The sequence below is a fragment of the Ranitomeya variabilis genome, chromosome 2 (assembly GCF_051348905.1).
Source record: "Ranitomeya variabilis isolate aRanVar5 chromosome 2, aRanVar5.hap1, whole genome shotgun sequence".
Classification (NCBI taxonomy): Eukaryota; Metazoa; Chordata; class Amphibia; order Anura; family Dendrobatidae; genus Ranitomeya; species Ranitomeya variabilis.
The window spans coordinates 524,288,984-524,312,097 of NC_135233.1; the positions used below are offsets into that span (position 1 = coordinate 524,288,984).

General features: G+C 37.7%; 1 protein-coding gene across 9 annotated transcripts in view; it reads right to left on the reverse strand.

Annotated features, from left to right (window-relative positions):
* Positions 1–1,774: 1,774 nt before the first annotated feature.
* The window catches only part of PAX6 (paired box 6), a 32,584-nt gene continuing 11,244 nt past the window's right edge, over positions 1,775–23,114 (reverse strand). For 2 of the 9 annotated variants that reach the window (XM_077288076.1, XM_077288075.1), the window contains exons 5-13: positions 20,300–20,430; positions 19,805–19,846; positions 19,497–19,712; positions 18,930–19,095; positions 10,099–10,257; positions 9,723–9,805; positions 9,239–9,389; positions 6,882–6,997; positions 1,775–2,957 (exon numbers count right to left, since the gene is read on the reverse strand). In XM_077288076.1, coding sequence (XP_077144191.1) covers positions 2,808–2,957; positions 6,882–6,997; positions 9,239–9,389; positions 9,723–9,805; positions 10,099–10,257; positions 18,930–19,095; positions 19,497–19,712; positions 19,805–19,846; positions 20,300–20,430 — 1,214 coding nt within the window. In that variant the 3' untranslated portion in view covers positions 1,775–2,807. Of the gene's footprint in view, positions 2,958–3,275; positions 3,427–6,881; positions 6,998–9,238; positions 9,390–9,722; positions 9,806–10,098; positions 10,258–18,929; positions 19,096–19,496; positions 19,713–19,804; positions 19,847–20,299; positions 20,431–20,856; positions 21,047–23,114 lie in introns of those variants that run through there. The other 7 variants (XM_077288070.1, XM_077288071.1, XM_077288072.1 and 4 more) reach the window with 7 other exon arrangements.

The window sequence follows — 23,114 nt, forward strand, 5'->3', positions numbered from 1 at the left end:
ATTGTGCAGCAAGGAGCTGATTCATGTTGCCCAAAGTTTAGGCAGACCTGATCGATGGTATAAGATCTCAATCCGATCATTTTACATGCAGTAATCAGCTTAATGTGTGGAGAAGAACCGTCGTTACTATGATTATTCACCCCCATACACTTTGCATTATTGTGACCATCACATCCTTCTTTACATGACGGGAGGAAAAACTAGCGTGTTCTCAATAAATAATATAAAGTTGTTCATGAAAATGGCGAGACGGATTATAAAACGGGGAAAAAAAAACTTCTGCTTGGTTATATATTTCCAAAGGGTCTTCAATAAAACAATCTGTTATCTATATTTTCATCTATTTTGCAGGTACAGGGCACTTGCATATTCCTACAGAAATAGCATGGCTGGAGGTAATTTTTACAGGTCAATAATTTGTTTTACCAGAGGATGAATAAGCAGCCATTTGGAATCTGGCCCCACTCTGCCAGGACAATGGACTTCAGTAAGTGAATTTAGGATATGAAAGGCTCATGACTATTTTTTTAAAACCCAATCTACCGTTTGTAGCTTTTTTCATATGTCTATATTTTAGTCTCCAACCAATCTTCTTTCTTCCATTTCCTGCACTCTCAAAAGAAAAATTAACTTTCCCCTATACCACTGTCTTGGCTTAAAAAAAGTTGCAAATGATGATGCACACTGTACTTACATCATGATTTGTGACTTTTTTTTTTTTTTTTACATTTTTCTATTGCTTGAGGCACTTTTCTATAAAGTAGAGGAAAGAAGTAGCTCATGCATGATCAGACAGGTTTACAATAGTGTACACCAGAAATGGGTGTAAATTATAGTTAAATCTACATATCTGACATTTATTTCTGATGCTGGCACAATAATAATCTTTATTTATATAGCGCCAACATATTCCGCAGCACTTTACAATTGCATAAATGCATCAAATTTATTAAGAGGCATATCTTGCTGCAGGCTTTTTATTAAATCTGGAGTAAATAAATGCCGGTCTTAATAAATTCCACCATTAGTTTATTTTTCCCTTTTCAGCCATACACAGATGTGCTGCATTTCAATTTTAAATGGAGGTACGGCCTCTTTGTTGTGAGAACTCATAGTAGATGCTGCAGATGTTACTATTTTTTAGTGACACTTTACTATTTTAGTGCTGTCAAGTACAGGGAGACTCTGGGCAGCCATCTATTTATCTTCACTATAAAGGCAGGTTTTTTTATTTTCATCAACATTTTAATCAACAGATCTTGGAATAATAATAATTTCCACAATTGGATGTGTTTAAAAAGTGCTCCTGTGCTGAGATAATCTTATACATATGCCCTGCTGTGTGCTGTGTAATGTCTGACCGTACAGGGACATGGTCTGATCATTCCACATCTCCTGGGCAGGGGGGAAGCAAAAGAGAATATACAGACAGGACAGTACGGGATCACAGCTGATTATTTCTTTGAGATAAAACATTGCTTAAAAAGAGGCAGTGAAATGTTTTGCCCTGCACAAAGAATCAGCTGTGATCCGCTACTGTAATTTCTGTAACCTCTTTTGCTTCTTTTTCACTGAGACCCAGACCATAGACTTAAGTACTATACAATTGAGTTGCCATACCTTAGTCAAAGAACATGTAACTCACCTTATTGTCTCATAACATAACTCAGTCTAACAAGGACCTAGTTACTTTAAATTGTGCATATGCTCAGCACACGTTACATTAAAATGAAAAAGTTCATCAATCGGAGTTGGACATTTGTACAGCACAATCTTTCAGTTGCCCTAATTTATTTAAAAATAAATTACAATTAAAACAAAACGGACTTGACGTCCAATACCGGTAACAAAAATTTTCAACACCACGCTAAAGGTTCAAATGAAAAAAATATATAACAAAGGAAATACAAAGGCTTTGGTATGGTTTTTTTTACAATCAACAATGGTTAATTTTGATATGTACTTGTGAACAACTTGAAAACACTTAAGTTGAAAACTCTTGCAAGCACTTTTAATCGGTATAAGGAATGATCTATATGCACAAGAATGATTGGACTGTGAACATTTTATACAATCTATCTAGGAACAATTAAACGACCTGCTGACCAAGAAAAAAAATATGATGCATGAAAAAGTGTATAAAACATCTATACAGTATCCTTGAAAAATATAAATGAAATTAACTTTATTATAGAAATCATTCTGGGAGATTTCTAGGGAAGACAAAAAAAGAACATTTTGACACAAAACAAATTGGATTATATCAAAGACATAATCTACCTTTCATCTACCAAACGTCTCTCTTCATTTTTCCTTTTTTGTTTTCGGGATTAAACATCAACCTTTGGGGATTATCAATGAGTGGAGGGATTCTAAGGAGGAGGTCTCTTTAAATAGATTTTTTTTTTACGGCAACTGGCCCGAGGAATGGCGACAAAAATGTGGAGTGTTCCTGGACAAACCGTGGGGGTTGATATATCTCGATAAATCTCGTGGCTTGATCATGGCTTCCATTTAAAAGAAAAAAAAAAAAAAAAACAATTCAAAAACAATTATAACTATTGGAGAGCAGATCTTTCCACCCAACCAGTGTTGTTCTGTTCGTCATTAATTAACAAAGTCAGTTTACAAAGAGTACATCAAATGGATAAAAGTTTGGATATCAAAATGAAGATTTGATCCAAATGATATAATGCTCTGAATGTGCAAATGTCCGTTTGTGCAGTCTTTCCCAATATTATCAGTACACAGTTTCTGTGCCGATAAGTCTTTTTTATTATAATCCAAGAAAGTTTTCCTTTTTGTTTTTATAAAATACTGCTGAACATCCAACTGTTCTCCATAAAGTCATTGGTTAAATTAACACGGTTTTTACTGTAGTCTTGGCCAGTACTGAGACATGTCAGGTTCACTGCCGGGTACTTGTACTGGGACTGACACTCCAGGGGAAATGAGACCTAAGAAAAATACAAAAGGTACAAGTTATAATTTCACATTATTTGGGGTTTTTGGTATATCACAATACACAACTCATGCACTTTGTGGTTTTAGGACATTCATAGGTACTGTCATTAGGATGCAGGGCTTGATTTTGAGCATGCATTGTGTACAGAATGTGATTTACTTTTTTAATTTTTTATAATTATTTTCCACATATCGATGAACAGTAGAGCTGCACAGGTGCAGTCGCTGCTTGGTGTATGAATGTGTGGCTATCTTAGTCAAGAGTGGCTGTGTATGAGGAGTGAGAGGGTGGAAAATAATGGAATGCCTACCTGTAGAAGTTGTACCAGAGGTGCCCATTGATTGGCTGTTCATGTGTGTCTGCATGTGGGGAGGTGTGTATGTATCATAGCTCCGCCCATTTACAGATGGACTTGTGGGCAGCATGCATGAGTAGGAGGAGGTCTGGCTGGGTACAGGGGGCTGGAAGAAGAAAGAAAAGCAATATTACTGCTCAGTGCCATCTGTGATGTAGAAACACAATCACTGCACCCCCTGTATCCAACATCTGCCCAGTGCAAAAATTAAAGTGTGTCTGTATGTATGTGCCTACAAAGATCACTGCATCTGTAAATAGACTTAATTTCCAACTTGGGTTGCATATTTAAAGAAATTTGAGTTTATCAATAGTTGGCACATATATTGCAATCATGTAGGGGCATGCACCTCATGTTTAGGAGATTTAACTGCAACAAAGGACAGGTAACAAATGGCTGATAGTGCAGAGCCCAGCATCAATGTTGGTACCAATAAGTACTATAAGGGCTATTGATGAAATGATACAAGTGTAAAAATTAAATTGCTCAGAGAAAGAAGAGACCCATGTATTGTCAGTATATTTTAATAGCCAAACTTTACTTTAAATGTGTTGTCCACTACTGAGCACCCCCAGCTTACTCAATACATGATCCTAATAAAAACAATGTATAGTCTCCTCCTGCAGTGGCATAGTCCCAGCGATGTGAATGCCGCTGTTCCCAGAAGAGTGAGCAGACTTGTGTCACATGCCAATTGCAGCAAATGAGCCACGGCTCTTTGGCTGCAACTCGGCAATATTTCGTCAGAGCCAACATCCACTCTGATGAGATAATAAAGACCGAAGCCAGTGTGGGACACAACAAGTCTTGTCACTTTCCGTAAACAGCGGCATTGACAACACTGGATCCTGAATGGATTAACCTGGAGATGTCTAGTAGAGGACAACCCCTTTAGGTAATTCAAGTTGACTTGTAAGGCAGCTATTTATTTTCCTTATTGAATGGGTCTAAAAGTGGTGATTCAAGATTACAAAAAATAGTCTGCTTTTTTTCTTGAAAAAACACCAGCAATGTGTTTGTGCTGTGTCTGGTGCTGCCACTCATGTACCTTGAAGTGAATAGGACTGACGGGTGTACTAGACACAATACATTGATAGACTAGATATGATGCTGTTTTTGGAAGAAGTAGGGCAGACCATTTTTAAAAAAAATTAATCTTGGACAACTCTTAATTTTTAAAAGCAATATTATGGGTGAAGACAGCTGACGAATGGTTTATTCAAATTCTAATAAGTATGACCAAGGCACATGGCTAAAGATAATATGTGATAGGCCTAACAAAAAACATGCAGATTATTTCTGGGGATTTAATGTGTTTTCAAATGTTCCAGAGTTTGTGCTCTTTTAATCCAACCCAAAATGAAAAGTTAAAATTCCAATTACTCCATGAGTCCATAAAAAGTCACAGTAATGCTCCAGCAACCAGGCTGTCATACACGAAAAAATGAATGGTGGGTAAAAATTTCAACTAATATTGTGGTGCAGTTCTTTAGTTCTGTGTTTAAGTCATTACATTAAAAGTAATTTAATTTATATTCTTACTAAGGTCCAGTTATAGGTTACACAGGGCAGGTACAGGTTGTCATGAAACTAATTGGAAGGGTATATAATATGTAACTTAACCCTTTCGCGACATGCGCCGTACATGTACTGCGCATGTCGGGTCCCCTGCTTTGATGTGCGCTCCGGCGGTGAGCGCACATCAAAGTCGCGACATGTCAGCTGTTTTGTACAGCTGACATGTGCGCGCAATAGCGGCGGGTGAAATCGCGATTCACCCGCCGCTATTAACCTGTTAAATGCCGCTGTCAAATGCAGACAGCGGCATTTAACTACCGCATCCGGCCGGGCAACAGGAAATGACATCATCGCCGACCCCCGTCACACGATCGGGGGTCGGCGATGCATCAGGAAGGTAACCATAGAGGTCCTTGAGACCTCTATGGTTACTGATTGCCGGTAGCTGTAAGCGCCCCCCTGTGGTCGGCGTTCACAGCACACCTGCATTTCTGCTGCATAGCAGCGATCTGATGATCGCTGTTATGTAGCAGAGCCGATCGGGCTGTGCCTGCTTCTAGCCTCCCTTGGAGGCTATTGAAGCATGGCAAAAGTGAAAAAAAAAAGTTTTTAAAAATGTGAAAAAAATATTAAAAACATAAAAGTGTAAATCACCCCCCTTTCGCCCCATCCTAAATAAAACAATAAAAAAACAAACAAACCTACACATATTTGGTATCGCGGCGTTCAGAATCGCCCGATCTATCAACTAAAAAAAAGCATTAACCTGATCGCTAAACAGCGTAGCGAGAAAAAAATCAGAAACTCCAGAATTACATTTTTTTGGTCGCCGCGACATTGCGTTAAAATGCAATAACGGGCGATCAAAAGAACGCATCTGCGCCAAAATTGTATCATTAAAAACATCAGCTCGGCACGCAAAAAATAAGCCCTCACCTGACCCCAGATCACGAAAATTGGAGACGCTACGGGTATCGGAAAATGGCACTTTTTTTTTTTTTTTAAAGCAAAGTTTGGAATTTTTTTTCACCACTTGGATAAAAAATAACCTAGACATATTAGGTGTCTATGAACTCCTAATGACCTAGAGAATCATAATGGCAGGATAGTTTTAGCATTTAGTGAACTTAGCAAAAAAGCCAAACAAAAAACAAGTGTGGGATTGCACTTTTTTTGCAATTTCACCGCACTTGGAATTTTTTTCCCGTTTTCTAGTACACGACATGGTAAAACCAATGATGTCGTTCAAAAGTACAACTCGTCCCGCAAAAAATAAGCCCTCACATGGCCAAATTGAAGGAAAAATAAAAAAGTTATGGCTCTGGGAAGGAGGGGAGCGAAAAACGAAAACAAAAAACGAAAAAGGGCCGCGGCATGAAGGGGTTAAAAGTTGATAATCCATCTTTATAAGCCTTGAACTAGATGTCTATCTCTAAAAGTAATTAGTGGTTTTATATGAGAATCTGCAAAATGTTGTCATCAGCTGGGAAAGTGTACAGAGAAGAAACAATGGGAAATCGAATTGCACTATGGCCCATTTCAGAACCCTTTAACCCCCCAACCTCTTATTATATTACTAAACTAACCATTACGGACCATCATCCAATTCTATAGTTATTTCGTTAGAAATATGTGATGTTCATGTACTTCAGCCTAAATATGGACCTTGAAATTGGACTATTAACGTAATTGGGGTAAAAATAGGGTAAATTCCAGATTTAATATTTTGATAATTAGAAAAGATAATGAGAAATCTGATATAAATTCAAGTTCATAAAGGAATATTTTTGTAAACAATGGGTTCTAAACAAGTGTAACATTCCTTATACTATAGTAAATGGATATGTTGAATATATTAGCAACGTTTTCTAATTATACATTGTTTGCCCAGAAAATGTGGCTCGTTATAATCTCGATAATTCTGTTCTTTGAATTTCAATAATGTCTCACTTGCGGAGGCTTACTGAGTTTTGCTTAATGCATGTGTATATTACAACTGTATATTGGCATTTGAGTTTTTGCGACGCTCATGAACATACTCACTTGCATAGGAAGGTTGTTTGCCATGGTGAAGCTAGGCATAGGTGGCAACGCGCTGTACGTGTTAGTAAGAGCTGTATCTGTTCTTCCCAGCATAGAGCCTGATGTGAATGATGACACTGCGAGGGGAGAGAGAGAGTGACTTTATTATAATACATTATCACTTTTAGCAAGGATTTCGTTCTTCCTGCCATGATAATACATTTTTTGTAACTGTACAGTCTAATGTAGATGCTTATAAAATATAAACTATGTAATTACTGACAAGAAATCTAATTCGAGATGGACAAATCTATTCAATGTGAATTTAATTTGTGTCAAATGTTCAGCAATTCACTGAGACTAGTAATTTGGGATACAGTTTACGAGAATTGGCTAATTTGACCGCCTCCATTTTACACATTGCAAAAGGTCCTATCAACCAGAAAAGGCTTACAAGAACAAGGGGTGGCTGGACTTCCCCATAATACTTTAGAGCTATCACATCACAGCCAATCGAAAAATGAACTATCACATACTGTATGAAAGTAGAAGCAGGGAATGTAGCAGCCATTTTATGGTGAATCTTGTTTGTGAAGGATGTCACATCTCACAGCCATTATGATAGGGAAAGAAAGCCATAAAACACTGAACAAACTGTACATATAGTGTGTATTACAGCACAGCAGTGGAGAACAGAGGAGAACAGTTACCATCCATTTATCTATATAGTTATATATGTGGAGGTCACTTTGACATTGATAAAGCTGTACTTGCTTTAAAGCACTTGAATGAGTTGGATACAGTCCTAGTAGACCTCAGAGTGTTATGTACATATTTCAGAAAAATAGAAGTATTTGTGATTTGCCACAAATCGGTTCACTGCAATTTGAGTTTTTTTGGGAAAAAAAATCAGCAAACCTGGCAAATTTGAAATTCAAAACACTCATCACTGCAAATTATATTTCCCCTAATGCATACATTCGACATAGAGATGGTAATGCATGCCAAATATTGGAGATAGAGGGTAGAAGAGTTAGTTTTGCTTCCACTCTCATTAGTGATATTACCATTATTTTTTCTCCAGGAGTCTTTTGGTCTTTACATCCCTGATTTTACTCAACCTTGTTTTATCATTTAACAGTTATTTTAATTCTTAAATGTTAATGGCAAAATTAGCTTTTAGGGTATGTGCACACGTTGCCGATTTTGCTGCGGATCTGCGTTTCTGCAGCTGCGGGTCCGCAGCAGTTTCCCATGAGTTTACAGTGCAATGTAAACCTATGGGAAACCGAAAAAGCTGTGCACATGCTGCGGAAAAAAACACGCTGGAACGCAGCGGTTTACAATCCGCAGCATGTCATTTCTTTGTGCGGAATCGTGGCGATTCTGCACACATAGGAATGCATTGATCCGCTTACTTCCCGCATGGGGCTATGCCCACCATGTGGGAAGTAAGCGGATCATGTGCGGATGGTACCCGGGGTGGAGGAGAGGAGACTCTCCTCCAGGCCCTAGGAACCATATTTGTGTAAAAAAAAAGAATTAAAATACAAAATAATGATATACTCACCTCTCAGCGCTGCACGCGGCCGTCTGGTCGCAGGGTTGCTATGCGAGCAGGACCTGCGATGACGTCGCGGTCACATGACCGTTACGTCACAAAGGTCCTTCTCGCATAGCATCTTTGGAACCGGACCGCCGCGTGCAGCACCGAGGAGATCTGGACGTCGGAGGGTGAGTACAACCATTTTTTTATTATTTTTAACATTACTAAACAAGTGCAGGAGTAAACCCGCAGCAGAAACAGCAAGACAAACCGCGATAAATCTGCAGGGATAACCACAGCGGTTTTGCCCTGCAGATTTATCAAATCCGCTGCGGGAGAACCCGCAGAGGACCCTTACTACGTGTGCACATAGCCTTACTCCAGATGACAGTGTTGAGGGTTTTTTAGGAGTTTTTGGAGCAGAAACTAGGTTTAAACTCTCCAGTATTACTCCAAAACTCTAAACTCATCAAAAACATTTTATTTGCACTCAGTCTCCACCACTCCAAATAATCGGTAAAACGATTCAGTGTGCACACCCCTTATTCTCATGTCAAGCATGCAACTTACTAAAACAGCCCTTAGAATAGATTTTGACAATGAAAATGTCTTGGTAGTTTAAAAAACCATAGTTTTTCCAGTTGTCCAAACTGAAGAGGCCTTTTGAGGTTTCAAATTTCTGAACTTTAAAGAACTCTACAATGTTCCCCATGATTAATTGAGGGAATTTAATTGAAGTTTAAATCTGGAGGAAAAGTTTGACTAAATTTGGGCCTCATTGGTAAATTGACATTGAGAAGACACTTTACATTTTTCCAGTCTATTTACTGACCTGGAGTAGTTGGTTGTGGGATCGGCTGGTAAACACTTGTGCTGAAACTACTACTGATAGGAATGTGACTCGGCGTATTACTGGCTTGTCGTCTCTGGTTTCGTAACTTTTCTTCTCTTCTCCATTTTGCTCGCCGATTTGAAAACCATACCTGTTGGTAAAAAGAGACCTACTGAGTGATCGGTTGATGATCTTATAGTAAAAATAAGTCCATTTTGTAGGCACAGGTTGCATAATAAATGGGATATTTGAAAGTACTTAACCCTTGTGGAACCTTTTAAAAGATCCAACTATTTATTGAATATGGAAGACATTTCTGTTGGTTACGTACGTCCTCTCATTCTATTTAATGTGTGGGATCTATAAATAAAACTATACATTGCGAGTCCCTCACTTATCTACATGACTGTTGTGCTTGCACATAAATGTGGTGCATTTTACACTGGAGGTCAAACATCTTATTTAATTACATAGTAACAGTTACCTGTATCCTAGCTTCTGGCAAATCTATTTTGGCAGCTAATCTTTCTCTGGCAAACACATCAGGATAATGGGTTCGTTCAAATTCTGCAAGCATACAAAGGAGCAGGTTAGTTAAGAGAAATGTACAGGTTTCATTATCAAAGCTGTTAAACATCTCCAATTAGAGGATGCGCTCTTATGGCCCCTGTTCTACAGTTTTTTGTCTTTGCCACCAAGAGAGGAGTGTCTATATACATGGCAGTCAGATCCCACAGTGTATTTTATTACATATACCCAGTCATTTAAAGAAAAATAGATAATATTTTAAAATAAATATTCCTCCATGAATGATATATTTGCAGCCGCTACATATTTCACTTCCATAAAATGACATATACCTTTTTCTAGAGCCTCTATTTGTTCCTGGGTGAATGAAGTTCTGTTCCTTTGAAGTTTCCGTTTCAATTGAAGCCTCATTTGTGCTTCATCTGAGTCTTCACCATTAGAACTGATGGAGTTGGTGTTTTCCGCACCTCCTTCTTGCTGTGGGCATCCATCTAGGACAGAGCGGGCAAATTAATCTCAAGAAACCTTTTCCAACATTCACTCTATTACATAACCATTTCAGTGAGTTCTGTCTAAAAAATATATATCTTTTCCTTCCAATTTTTATTTTTACTTACTATGGAGATTATAAAAAATTGCCAAAAGATTGTAAACCAGTAGCAATCAGTACTTCAAAGCTAAGTCTAATGTCTTGAAATATTTAATGTTTCAGAAAAAGTGGAGAAAGCGACTTAAATTAGCAAAGCCAAATTTTTTAATAATTATTGCAAAACTCTTTGCGGCAGGTAACAAGCATTTCACCCTGTTAATACTTCTCTAAAATGTTCTATAATCAGCAATTTTAATCAATTAAATGCTGATAGGTTTGCTGAAAATGTGATTAAGAACTCAAACAGAGCTTGTAATCTCTAAAAAGAAATATTTATCTACTTTTTCTTTTTCGATAGATTTGAATTCCACACAGCCAATTTCATGTTTAAAGGTTCTGAATTTAGAAGTGCGTGCATTGTTCTACAATTTTATTCAACCATTGTACGAGTGTGCAATTCCCTGACACCTATTACATGAACAGTTGTAATTATATCATCAGTAAGAACAGCCTATAATTGCAGAAAATTGAATTTTATATTTAGATAAAGGGACTGTCCATTCTTTGTAATATGGTGCAGAAGAAAAGTGGGATTTCTTCAAAAATTACTGTATAATTTTTTTTTTACAAGTTAATGTAACGACTGCAGTACCATACTGTAACTTTATATTTATGGAGAGGACAGTCACATGACTTAATGGCAGTACATTAAAAAAATTAAATTCTCATATCACAACTCTTATGTAAAATGAAAAAAATATTTAATATATGATTGGGGAAAAAAATAAGATTATTCCAGCCTTACAAATCAATAAATAGTTCTTTCTAGAACAAATTTTAGACTATTAATATTTAATAATAGTAATAATTTTTAAAATTTATTTTTGTTGTGCCTCCTATGTAAATCTTTTTTTTTATCTAAGTATGCAGCAATAAGGTGGTTAGTGTGTTCGTATGTGTGTTTTCTAATTTAAGGGAAGAAAAAAGAAAAGACAAAAAATATTGACCCTTATTCTTTGAAAGAATTTGCACCTTTTGTAATTAAATATTGTGGGAATTAACATCACAGGAATATTCTAGCACAATAGTGTTGCCTTCAAAGGGTTAAGAGAATTGTGACAGAATCTGGTGGGTTTCTTTCAAACACTTTGAAATGTTTTAAAACCCCAACATTCCCTTCCATTTAGATGTAGGGATTCATCTACAGTGAGGACCATATGGACGTTTGTAGACCTATTGAGATGACCACCAACACATGAATAGAATTGGAGCTGCTTTTCAACAGTGCACAATGGCAGCAGAGTAAGAGAAACTATTAAACACTCGGGCTAGAGGGATTGGCAAACTTCCGTGGGTAGAATTTTGAGGACACAATCGAGGCGAAGAACAAAAGGATTCTCTTCAATCTCGCAGTGATCTACATTGTATCACAAGGGGTCCAGTCAACAGACTGTTAGGCAAGTATGTTAACCTTTAGGCGCAGCTATCATTAATCACTGTCCTCCAGCCTGGCCTCCTCAAAGCTATATAGGATTTTTTGAAACTTTCTATAGGAAGAAAAAAATACCTAAATGTGTCAATGGGATAACTACATACACTCCAACTATTTACTCAGCAGCGAGAGGAAAAAAAGGCGGAAAAGTACTCCGTTAACATTAGATAAGCTTCAACTGGCATATTAACCCACAAGTGTCCATCTATGTCTCCCTCCTAAATGTTCTGCCACTAACGCCTGAAGTGTGACTGTAGATAGGAAAACAACTTTCCCCGCAGAGCCGCAGCTTGGGGCCATACTAATGAAGTCTGTAAGGCCAGAAACACTTGGTACCCCATAAATGATGTGCGATTATTGGTTATCTTTTTCCTTTATTTTAGAACTGTTTGTTGCAAACTGTGTGTTCAGAACCAACGTACAAAAAAGTGAATATAAAACATGGATTCCATGTAAAATTTGATGTAAAAAAATAGGTATGAAATTTCCTCCTAAGGCTGCAAGTTTTGCTTTTGCTGTAAATCACAGTTCCAATAGTGATGGATATTCCATTTCCTCCTGGATGTCCAGCAATTTGACCGGGCTGAAACATAGTGTCAGGTGAAATGCGATATTTTACACTAGGGTCTACCAGAGGACGTAAGTGTTCTCATGTCTGAGGACATGTAGGAGAACTTCGTAATTTTATTTCTCCAATTCCAGTGAAGAACACTGCAGTCTGACTCACATGGATGCTACCAGAGAACAATAGAATGTATTTGACTTTTTTCTTTAAATGAGGAGACGTTAGGCTTTAGGTCTAGCGTTCATTTTTCATAAGCAATGAACAGAACAATGATATAGTGGGTGATATCAGAGGAAACTGGAGCTCCTTGCCCCTTGCCGGTGTTAGTTCATGCCTCCACAATGAGATGTCGCAGGATATGATGGCTCACGACTGTTGCCCGTCCTCCGCATCTCCCCCCATCATCCCAGTGGAGAAGAGTAATATAACCCAACTGATAGAAGTAAGGGTTATGGTTTGCCTTGGCCTGGCCTCCTCTGGGCTCTATGTATATTCTAACAGTCACATACAGATATAGCAGAGCTCAGCTTGTCATCCAGCTTATACTTCTCTGTGCGCTACGTTTGTTTGGTGGGGTTAAAAGGAATTGTCCAGGTTATTAAAAACATCTCTGATAATAAAGAATATACTGCAATAAAAAAATAGCCACGTGTTATATTCTCTGCCTCTCACGTGCCAATGCGTCACTGGTCCTCACCAGTTTTTGGCACACTCGTACATGCAGGAATCACTGATGAGACCAGTGGCACGTGGATATGTGACACAGACTGGCAAGGACCACTGGAGTTCCAGGGGGTCCGACAGGTAAGTATTAATTATTTTCTACTCAAGCATATAATATTTGTTTCCATCTTTGACAACATTGGTTTTACGCCCCTAACCCTCACAACCAAAAATATACCCCAGGTACGAAGAGGGAGGGCTCAGACGACTTGACCTGGAAGTCTTACAGAACACATTCAGCACTGCTACATCTGTACACCGGGCTGTCCTATACTGCAGGGATGTGGGGTTACAACATTCAACCTCCTGCTTTCCCTGTAGAAGGCACAGTCCAGAACATGCCACCATACAGCTGGCTTCATCATTGCATTTTCACCATTTTTTGGTGTGAATATCTCTCCGTTTGTGATATTTTGATTTGCGACAAATTTCTCAAATGATTTGTGCCATTTTTAATTCATCTTTTGTTAATTTTATGTTCATTTTGTTTTGTTTTCTGTTTTTTTTTATATCAATGTGGCTTTTCCAGAGGTTTGATTGTGTAATTCATCAAATGAGACTTTTCAAAAAGTCACAAAATTCAGCACAAATGTATTCCAGCCCTCCTCTGGAGCTATTATATGTACACCTGATATTTTGGTGCAATTTTCCAACATTTTGAGCTAAAAAGTGACAACATGGGTCAGAGCCAAAAAAAGCATTTTGTTATTTCATGCACAATTCATGAGCCACATTCACCATTTGAAGAATTTAGCACAAAATAAATGAACACAAGTTAAAAAAGAAAAATGACGTAAAGAAAACCTACAAATGATAAATGGGGCCATAGTGCTTAGTGCTTTTGCGCACTAGTCATTTATACAGGTGTGAGTGACGGTACTGGCCTCCTTCACACTTAAATCTGCAGATTGACTTCTGGATATACTAGTGACAGGTTTTTGATGCATTTTTTTTTACCTAATTGTCATTTTGTCTATGCAGCATTTTTTCAGTAGGGGTCCATTAAAAACTTTGAACCGTCTGGATTCTACATCCTGTATGCATCACAGTACATAGCAAACTGCAAATTGAGTAAACAGTCGGTGAGCTGATATGACGGCAGGCTCTGCGGCTCTTGTCTCTCTTTTAGTGAACTCTTTTGTAGGTTGCTTTATCTCTAAGTAAAAATAATCAATGTTCAAATTTGGTCAAAAATCAGCTTAGAGTAGAGAAAATTACAGGTTTTGTGAACAGACAAGCTCACTGACAGATGTGACTTTCAACGCATTCTGCATCTGAATATGTACAGTGATACTTAGAAGCTGCCGAAGCTATATGGTCCAACATTTGTAATTAAATCCTAGGCTAAGAATTCTTTATAGAACAGAACACAGGTTCATTCTGTATGTATTGTGTTACGTTGCACATGTACAACAGTGTCAGTATAGTCCTACAGTCATAGTAATCACATATTAACGCCTGGCTTCCTGCTGTCTCAGGACGTGCTGTAGTATCGGGATATAAATATTTTGTCGTGGTACTTCAGCCAAACAAGCCCATTTAGTTGTACATAGATGTGACATACGTGTGATTTGCTTTTCCTAAATGCATCCAGGTGGGAATTCTTAAAGTCATACACCTTTTTTTTTGCCCAAAATAATGTGAAAATAACAATTTATTTGTTGCATGAGAATCAAAACTGTGTAAGTGTAATCACTAGCTGTAATCATTAGTTTTGTCAAAGGAGTCACCAATAGCGCTTCCTGCGACATGTTGTGCAGCCGCTGCCTTATCGGGTGCTCACGCGTCAGTCCCCTCCAGCGCTCCGGCATATAGAGTTACATATACGTGACACTCAATTAAGATATCTGGTTTAAGGTCTGTATAGAAAGGAGTTGGGGAGTGAATGGACTGCTCAGGATAATCCATGGAAAGACTGTAGTGACTGCGCGCCACTATTATCCCGCAGCCGGAGCAGCTGACGCGCCTGCCTGTGTGAGTGTGTCATGTATGGGATTTACTCCCAGGAAGAAGACACAGGAGAGAAAGACTCTGGGAAATTAGACTCATTCCTGAGTTTCTTAGTGTCTTAATCAGTGAGGCGGAAACCCAGTAACATCAGACAGTAACTCAGCAGCTTCCAAGGAGCACACAACATGGCGCCTCAGTGCGCTGGGGAAAATGGCTGAATCCTAAATAGAAGCTTTATAGTCTTATCTGAGGGGGTAAAGTTACAAAAGTGTCTGAGTTGTCAGTAAAGAGCTGCGTAATTCTCTCCCTGGACTGAGCGGACCCTTTCATGTCTATTATGGAGATCTCTGTGCGCAGGGTGTTGGGAATATTGGGAACATATTTATGCCCTGTGAGGCCCCAGCTTGCCTTATGCTTCCTCAGTAATGGCCTCTTAGGGAGCGGTAATGTCCTTGAGCAAGAAAAGTACATCAGCCAAAGAGTAAGGAGGAGAAGAAGAGAGTACTGGGACACCTGCATATTCTAAGGGGTTTAGTGTAGATGTTTCCTTCTGAAAGAGACAGTTTTCAATTACATGATAAATGTAGTCTGTCTATGTATCTATCTATTATCTTTCTATTATCTATCTATCATCTATCTATGTATTATCTATCTATTATCTATCTATCATCTATCAATCTCTCTATTATCTATCTATTATCTTTCTAATATCTTTCTATTATCTATGTATTATCTATCTATCTATTGTCTTTCTATTGTCTATCTAGCTATCTATCATCTATCTATCTGCCTATCTATCTATCCCATTCAACCATCTCTCCAATCTCATATGTTCTATGTATCTATCAATTACATATCTATATCTATTTATCCATCTATCTATAGCATATCTATATATCACATATTTATCTATCATGTACCTATTTATTTATCTATCACACATCTATATATCACATATTTATCACATTTCTATCACATATTTATCTATCAGCTATCTATCTATTCATCTATTCTATCTATCTATCTATCTATCTATCTATCTATCTATCTATCTATCTATCTATCTATCTATCTACCAAAAAATAAAAAATGAAGGCAGCACTCCAAATTCCTTGCAGTGAAAAAAGTGGTAGACTTTATTCAGACCTACATGTCTGGGCAACGTTTTGGCTCACAATGAGCCTTCCTCAATACTTTTTTATTTTTTGCCTAAATTTGGGCAAGTATTGGATTTTTTTGCCTGGGAGTCCTGGCACCCACTAGTGTTCATTATGCTGTGCCAATTTTTTTTATCTATCTATCTATCTATCTATCTATCTATCTATCTATCTATCTATCTATCTATCTATCTATCTAGATAAAAAAGAACACAGCAGCACATGTACATGAATCTAGGCCATGTGAAAACACAGACAAATATTCAATATGAATTATACTTCTCAAAAATATTTTTTTCACAAATTTTTTCAAAAAATTTTCTTTCATAAAACTTACAGTAATAGATGAAATGAAGATTCTTAGCGCATAAATTGGCCAATGCATGTGTGCCCAATGCAGTTTGCAGCTTTGCACGTGTTGACATTAGGAGTGCTGGTTGGCTTTTTTTTTTCTCTATCTATCTATCTATCTATCTATCTATCTATCTATCTATCTATCTATCTACAGTATCTATAACATTTCTATATATCTACCAATATATCTAGAAAGGCATAATGAGATGCAGCACCAGCTAACTGATGTGTGGGTGCAAAGCTTCCCAGTCAAATCCCAATCCAATAGACATGTATAAAAAAGGGATTAGAAGCACTTTAATTCCAAAAAAAGATGGTGTTTATTAGTCCAACATGTCAATGTTTCCATTCATGTGTGAATCTTACTTGCCTTGGCTTGAGAAACGTTCACACATGAACCGAAACATTGCCATGTTGGACTAATAAACACCATCATTTTTTTGGAATTAGAGCGCTGCTAGTCCCTTTTTATACATGTCTATCTACCTACCTATCACATATTTATCTATCATATATCTATCACATTATCTATTTATCACGTCTGTCTATGTATCCCATATCTATTAATTCATCTATTTTTCATCTATCATATCTATCTACTTGTCTACCATATCTACGACATATGTAGATATATTATCATAATGTAAATGCTATATATATAAGCATGCATCTATATCGTGTTGTAAATATATTTATACATATAATATCCCAGCATACATTCTATGCATTGTGTATTTAGTTACTTTTCTATTTAACTCACAGCAATATCTTATACAGAAAGCTATCTCTATAAATTCAGTACATACTCTCTATTACTTGCATACACATTTTGCGGTTTTCCATTATAATCATTGTTCTTAATAAACTTTTAGAAATAATTGTGTTGTACTCACAATAAAACAATATTCCTTTCCAGCCATGAACTAAAAAGCATTTTTTTAAATCCCATTTTTTTAGCACAATGAAATGTGTTAACAGCCAAAGGCTAATAATGACGAATAGTAACAGTCTTTCGTGCCAAATGACAAACTCTGCTCTGCTTCATCTGTAATCATATTTGCATCATATTTGGACACTCATTGAGCCAAATATTTTGGAAAACTATATTAATAAGTGACCATCTTAGGACCTCCGCTGACCTCCTAACGTGAGATGTAGGGACCTGGCAGCCCCATTCATGGCGGTGTGAAGGAATATTAGGTGACACATAATATCAGGCTCAGCAGTGCTGGGACTAATCAGGATACTCGGGGAACCCCACTTTCCCATCTTAGCCCCCTTCTTCTTATATTGTTTTTCTAATTGGCAAGCGGAGACGTATCGTGTCCAAGGGTCTCCTGTGAAACATTTCTACAGCTGCCCCTAAAACTAGACGCTTTATTCATGTCTCCTTAATGAGAAACAAAACGATCTCTAATGAGCAATTACATCGGCACAGAATTCTTCTTCCCATAACTAATTCTTGTGTGTGACAGAAACATCTATTGTGGCAGATACTGGGCATATTCCTTGTATGGGGTCTGGAATAATGCGCCACGACAATACTGCGCCACATCTACTACCTTGGAGATATCGGCTAAGGATTATTACCTCCCAACCAATTAAGGTCCATGTGAGCCTTGAAAATAAATCCATTTATCCCCAATCCCATGCTCGTAATCCTCAGATAAAATCGGCGTTCAGCCACAAAACCGCTGCCTTATACATACAGATGTCGCGGAGGTAATCTGGCCATTCTCGTCATAAGAGCGTTAAGGTCAAACAATATGGTTTCCCCGGCATTGCTATGTGTGTTGTACCACATAACCCTCTCAGCTCTGCTACATCTGACAAACTCCTCGCCAATGTATATACATCCCAGCATTACACACTTATCATATGATGCCAGTGTAATAGTAAATCAATAACCTCGTACCAAGATGGCTTGAACGTATAGATTTTAAGTGCTACAATATTGCACCAATGACTCCAAAACACCACAATCAAAATTCAGCTCACGCAAATCCTTGCCAATATTTTATGTTCAAATTCTTGTATTTGCAAATGATTACAATACATCATTAACTCTTCATATAACATAGTCCTCCATACACCCTCGCGAGGGTAGCGCAGATCCATTATGAGCCACCATCTTAATCACTTATGTATATTTTCCAAAATGAGCCCAGTAGCGCTGCAGCGTTTCCAGTCCACATGTATAATCATTCTACGCAGATGAGACCTTGCTAGCCCTTAGCCTAATTATAATTCCGCTACAATATTTAGCATTAGCGCATTCTCAGAGTCTCGTGTCCACATCCCGAGTCCAATATTGAACGTGCATAAATATTTACCTTGTGTAGGCTGGCCTGGCACTGATGTACCCGGATACCAACCAGGCCGGGTCCCCCAAGTCCCTGTTTGTCCGTTCAGCATCCTCAGCTTGTCATACATGCCATCTGCACCCATCTGTTGCTTCTCGCTAGCCAGGTTGCGCAATACTCTGTTTATTGATGATACCTGCAGGATGAATAGTGATGGGGATAAGGTTATGAGCTCTTGTCCTGGATGTGACAATTATCTCACTGTGTACTATATGTACAGTCCACGATCTCCGTGCCGTAGGGGTCTGAATGGATGGTGCCCTCCATCGAGGCTGATTGTCAGTATATTATGGCCAATGCATTTCATCAGGGATGATGAATGGGATTTAGCTTACAATTATTGTGACATTTTTCCTTTTTTTGATTATTCCATACCTCTTCAATAAGAAGAGACGACTTAACACGAGATGTTCTGCCATTATTTATGATGCTCAGAACAGAGCTCTCCTTTCAGTGTAAGTGATGCAGTTTTGTGGGTACATCCCCACAACCCTATCAAACATGTTGAGTGCGTCTCCATTGAGAACAGTAACTTACACTGGGGATGTTATCGTTAGTGCAGACGCCTTCAGACAGTAACCTGTCTCGGATCTCCCAGGCAAAGATGGAGGGGCACTCTCTTTTATATTGGGCTATTTTGCTGACCACCTCCGGAGTGGCCACCCTAGGCTTGCTTCCCCCGATGGCTCTTGGTCTGATGGATCCAGTCTCGTAATATCTCCCTAATATCTTACTCACACAACCGTTTGACACCTGTACGGAGAAACAAACAACAAATCACATTATTAATAATTTCAAGACAATAGTACAATTTTATAGAAGGCATTAAACAATGACAAGCTTACGTTTTGACTATCCAGCACTGGCACTTTTGCATCTGCATGGCTCTATAATACAAAAATATACCTTCAATGGTATGAGAACTTATGTCTGTTTCTTTTTTTTATTTTCTTATTTTTTTTTTTTTTTTTTTTTAGAATTACATTTATGGCCCTAGAAACTCAACGTCTAAATATTAGAAAACATTTTAAAATATTATTAATTTCCTATTTAAATCTGCCTAATCCTCCAATATATGTAGGAATAACTTGGGTTTAATCAGAGCCAAAGCATAAGAATATAATTAGATCTAGGGTGCAGCATATTAAATGGCGTCAAGCCAATGTATTAATATTATTATTATTATTTAAAAAATTTTTAAAAATTGGGATAATTTTTGATAAGCAGATGTATTAATAAGCTGGAGAAATATTTATATATCGATAGAGGAGGGAATAGAATGGTAACAGATGGGCATCAATATGTAATCAGAGCAGTTGGGAAGCAAGAAGCATTTTCACCTGCAAGATTCTTGAAATATCACAAGGTCTTGCTCCACTGTGTGCCAACTCCACTATCTTCTGCCTGGTAGAATCTGGCAAGGGTCTACCGTTCACAAACACTCCACCGAGCTGATTCACTCCACTGTGACCTGAGAATAAAACATAGTAACAACTACTATATTACTCTGTGACACCACCAAAATATCATGCACCCCTAAGCCACAGTGGGGGGTGCACCCTGCAGACAGTTATAGTTAACCTAGATATATTCAATAAAAGCCAAATATTTGAAGATCCATATCTAATAAATATTTAAAAACGCCAATCATTTGCAACAGTCTATCTCTACAAATCCCCAAACCTTCTTTTCTATTCCACCAAAAAACAAGTAGCTTCTAGCTAATTACATCAAGCAGAAAAACAATTAAATCCAACCTCACCATCAAATAACATCATCATTCGCACAAAAACGACAAAAGGTTCCAATGGCAGTGACCACTTTAACTAATGCAAAGAAATGGCACAAGAAGTGGCGGAGTTCAGACCCTACTCTACAGAGAAGGTCTTATAAATACCCTGAGAGTCCTCTTCAGACATGGGCTGGAGCTCCCCTTCCTTTGTGCTCAGATATTATAGTAGTTTACTTCATTAGAAAAAAAAAAAAATCCTCAAACCTGAAGTCTCAGAGCTGAGACAGTTTCCCTGGAGAAGAAGGAAGCAAGGAGATGTGTGTGCTCCTCAGCTTGCAGACTACTGATAATAAATGGACTTGCAGGAGGCTCTGGCTTCTTAGCAAATAAATAAGCACCAAATATAGAAGAAGGGGGAAAGTATGATGAGTCTTTGTGACATTTGTCTTTAAAATAAAGCTAGCTGCACGTCAAGTTTGAGCTTAATTTCTGGAAATAGGCGGAAGTCGCCCCAGATCATGCATGGAAGGCTAATTGAAAAGATCATTTGAAGTACTTGTGGCAGACATGTCACTTTATGACAGTGCTCTGCTTTTGAAAATTGCATCGTCAGGACAAATGGTACTATGATAAAAACGACCCTTTCTATCCGGATTTGGAGATCACTCAGGCTGGAGATAAGGCTAACACTAGTTACTTTAAGGGAAAGACACATTTTATTTCAAGGTAGAGGGAGGGTGGGGGATCTGGATGAACACCACAAATGAGGGAGCCTGGATTACTACTGACATCCACTTTATTCTATTACTGTAATTTTCTATAAGGTTTGGTTGACACCTTAAAAATTCACCCCAAGCTATGGTCTTAAAAATCCAGACCTCCTCAAGGTTTGCCAATATATGACATCCAAAACCCACCAAAAGATTCCCACTTGCATATCACATATAGTGTAATGTTTCAAACCTCTACACCTCAATTTGGCCAATAGCAACCAGCTCCAGGATGGTCCTACAAATTGATAAACCTTAGAATATAGAGTTTGGGGCTTATAATAAATACTAATAAATAGATACTTTATAATGCAATGAAAAAATTTATTTGGGGCACCTAGCATTTCACAGGATCTTGGCTTTCATACGTGTCCATATAGACTTGTCTACAAGACAACTCCTCTTCTTATTGGGATTTGCAGGGACCAGTGTTCAGCTTTCATCCCCTACAGGAATGTCATTTGCAAAGACCATTTATCAACTTAAAAATTGACACTGACAATGGTGAAATACTAAAATTTCACTTAAAAGGTTAAAGCCTTAATCAAGATGTGATTTCCCAAGGGAAGGTTGTAGAGCTGCCTCCGTGGCAATCATTAGCCACTCCTAGGCAGCTAATAAGAAAGCATATGGTGTTGATTTGGACTCCCTGAATTTTATACACCCAGGAATTGTTGTCACATAAAGCTACAAAGATATTAATAGTGACCTTTACACAGAAAAAAGAGGCTTAGTCAATGCAGGACACCTCCGAGCAGATCACAAGGCACCGCGTAACGGCATCTTTCACAAATGCGACACATCCCTCTAACAATGCTACCTTATAGGATGCACAGATTGGCACGAAGTTCACTAACCATTTACCAACCAAACATCTTTAAATGCAGTGGACACAGCAATATATACATTATTAAATAAAGAAGACATAAAAAATAAACTACACCAATCACACAAACACATAAATGTGTATATATATATATATATATATATATATATATATATATATATATATATATATATATATTATGATAGCTGCAAAAAGATGTTTATTTCAGGATAGCAAAAAATGCTTTTTCTTGGAAACCAATCTTTTAGAACCAATCAGAAATTTCTGAACTAGTCTCAAAGTATTATCTATAGTTTAACAAGTCCACTCATGTAAAGAGAGACAAAGATCGATATATGGACATAAATCACCTTAAAATATTTTTAAACACAGACAAGATTTCTCCCAAATATTTTGAGACGACTTAATATTAAAAAATAACTACTTGCTACTGAACTAAACAAATTATATTTTCCAGCCAATTTCCAAAGACAAAGCTGAATCCACTTTATGAACATTGGCCCCAAGTGACAACAATTTATTCTGAAGCCCAAAATAGTAGAGACCACAATACTAATAGTTTAGTCAGATGGGCAAAAGACTAAAACATTCAGAAGCAAATATAACCCAAACTAAATCATCAGCCATAAAAACTCTTCCTGCAAAGCTCCTCTACTACCAGCTGCCATTGTAAATAACTGGGACAATTTAGCCCAAGTCTCTTAACAAGCGCTCAGTAAAATATTAGAGGGGTCATAAAATAAATCACCCACTTTAATTGATTGATGCCCCTCAGATAAAACAATAGACTAATAGCATTTATTCCT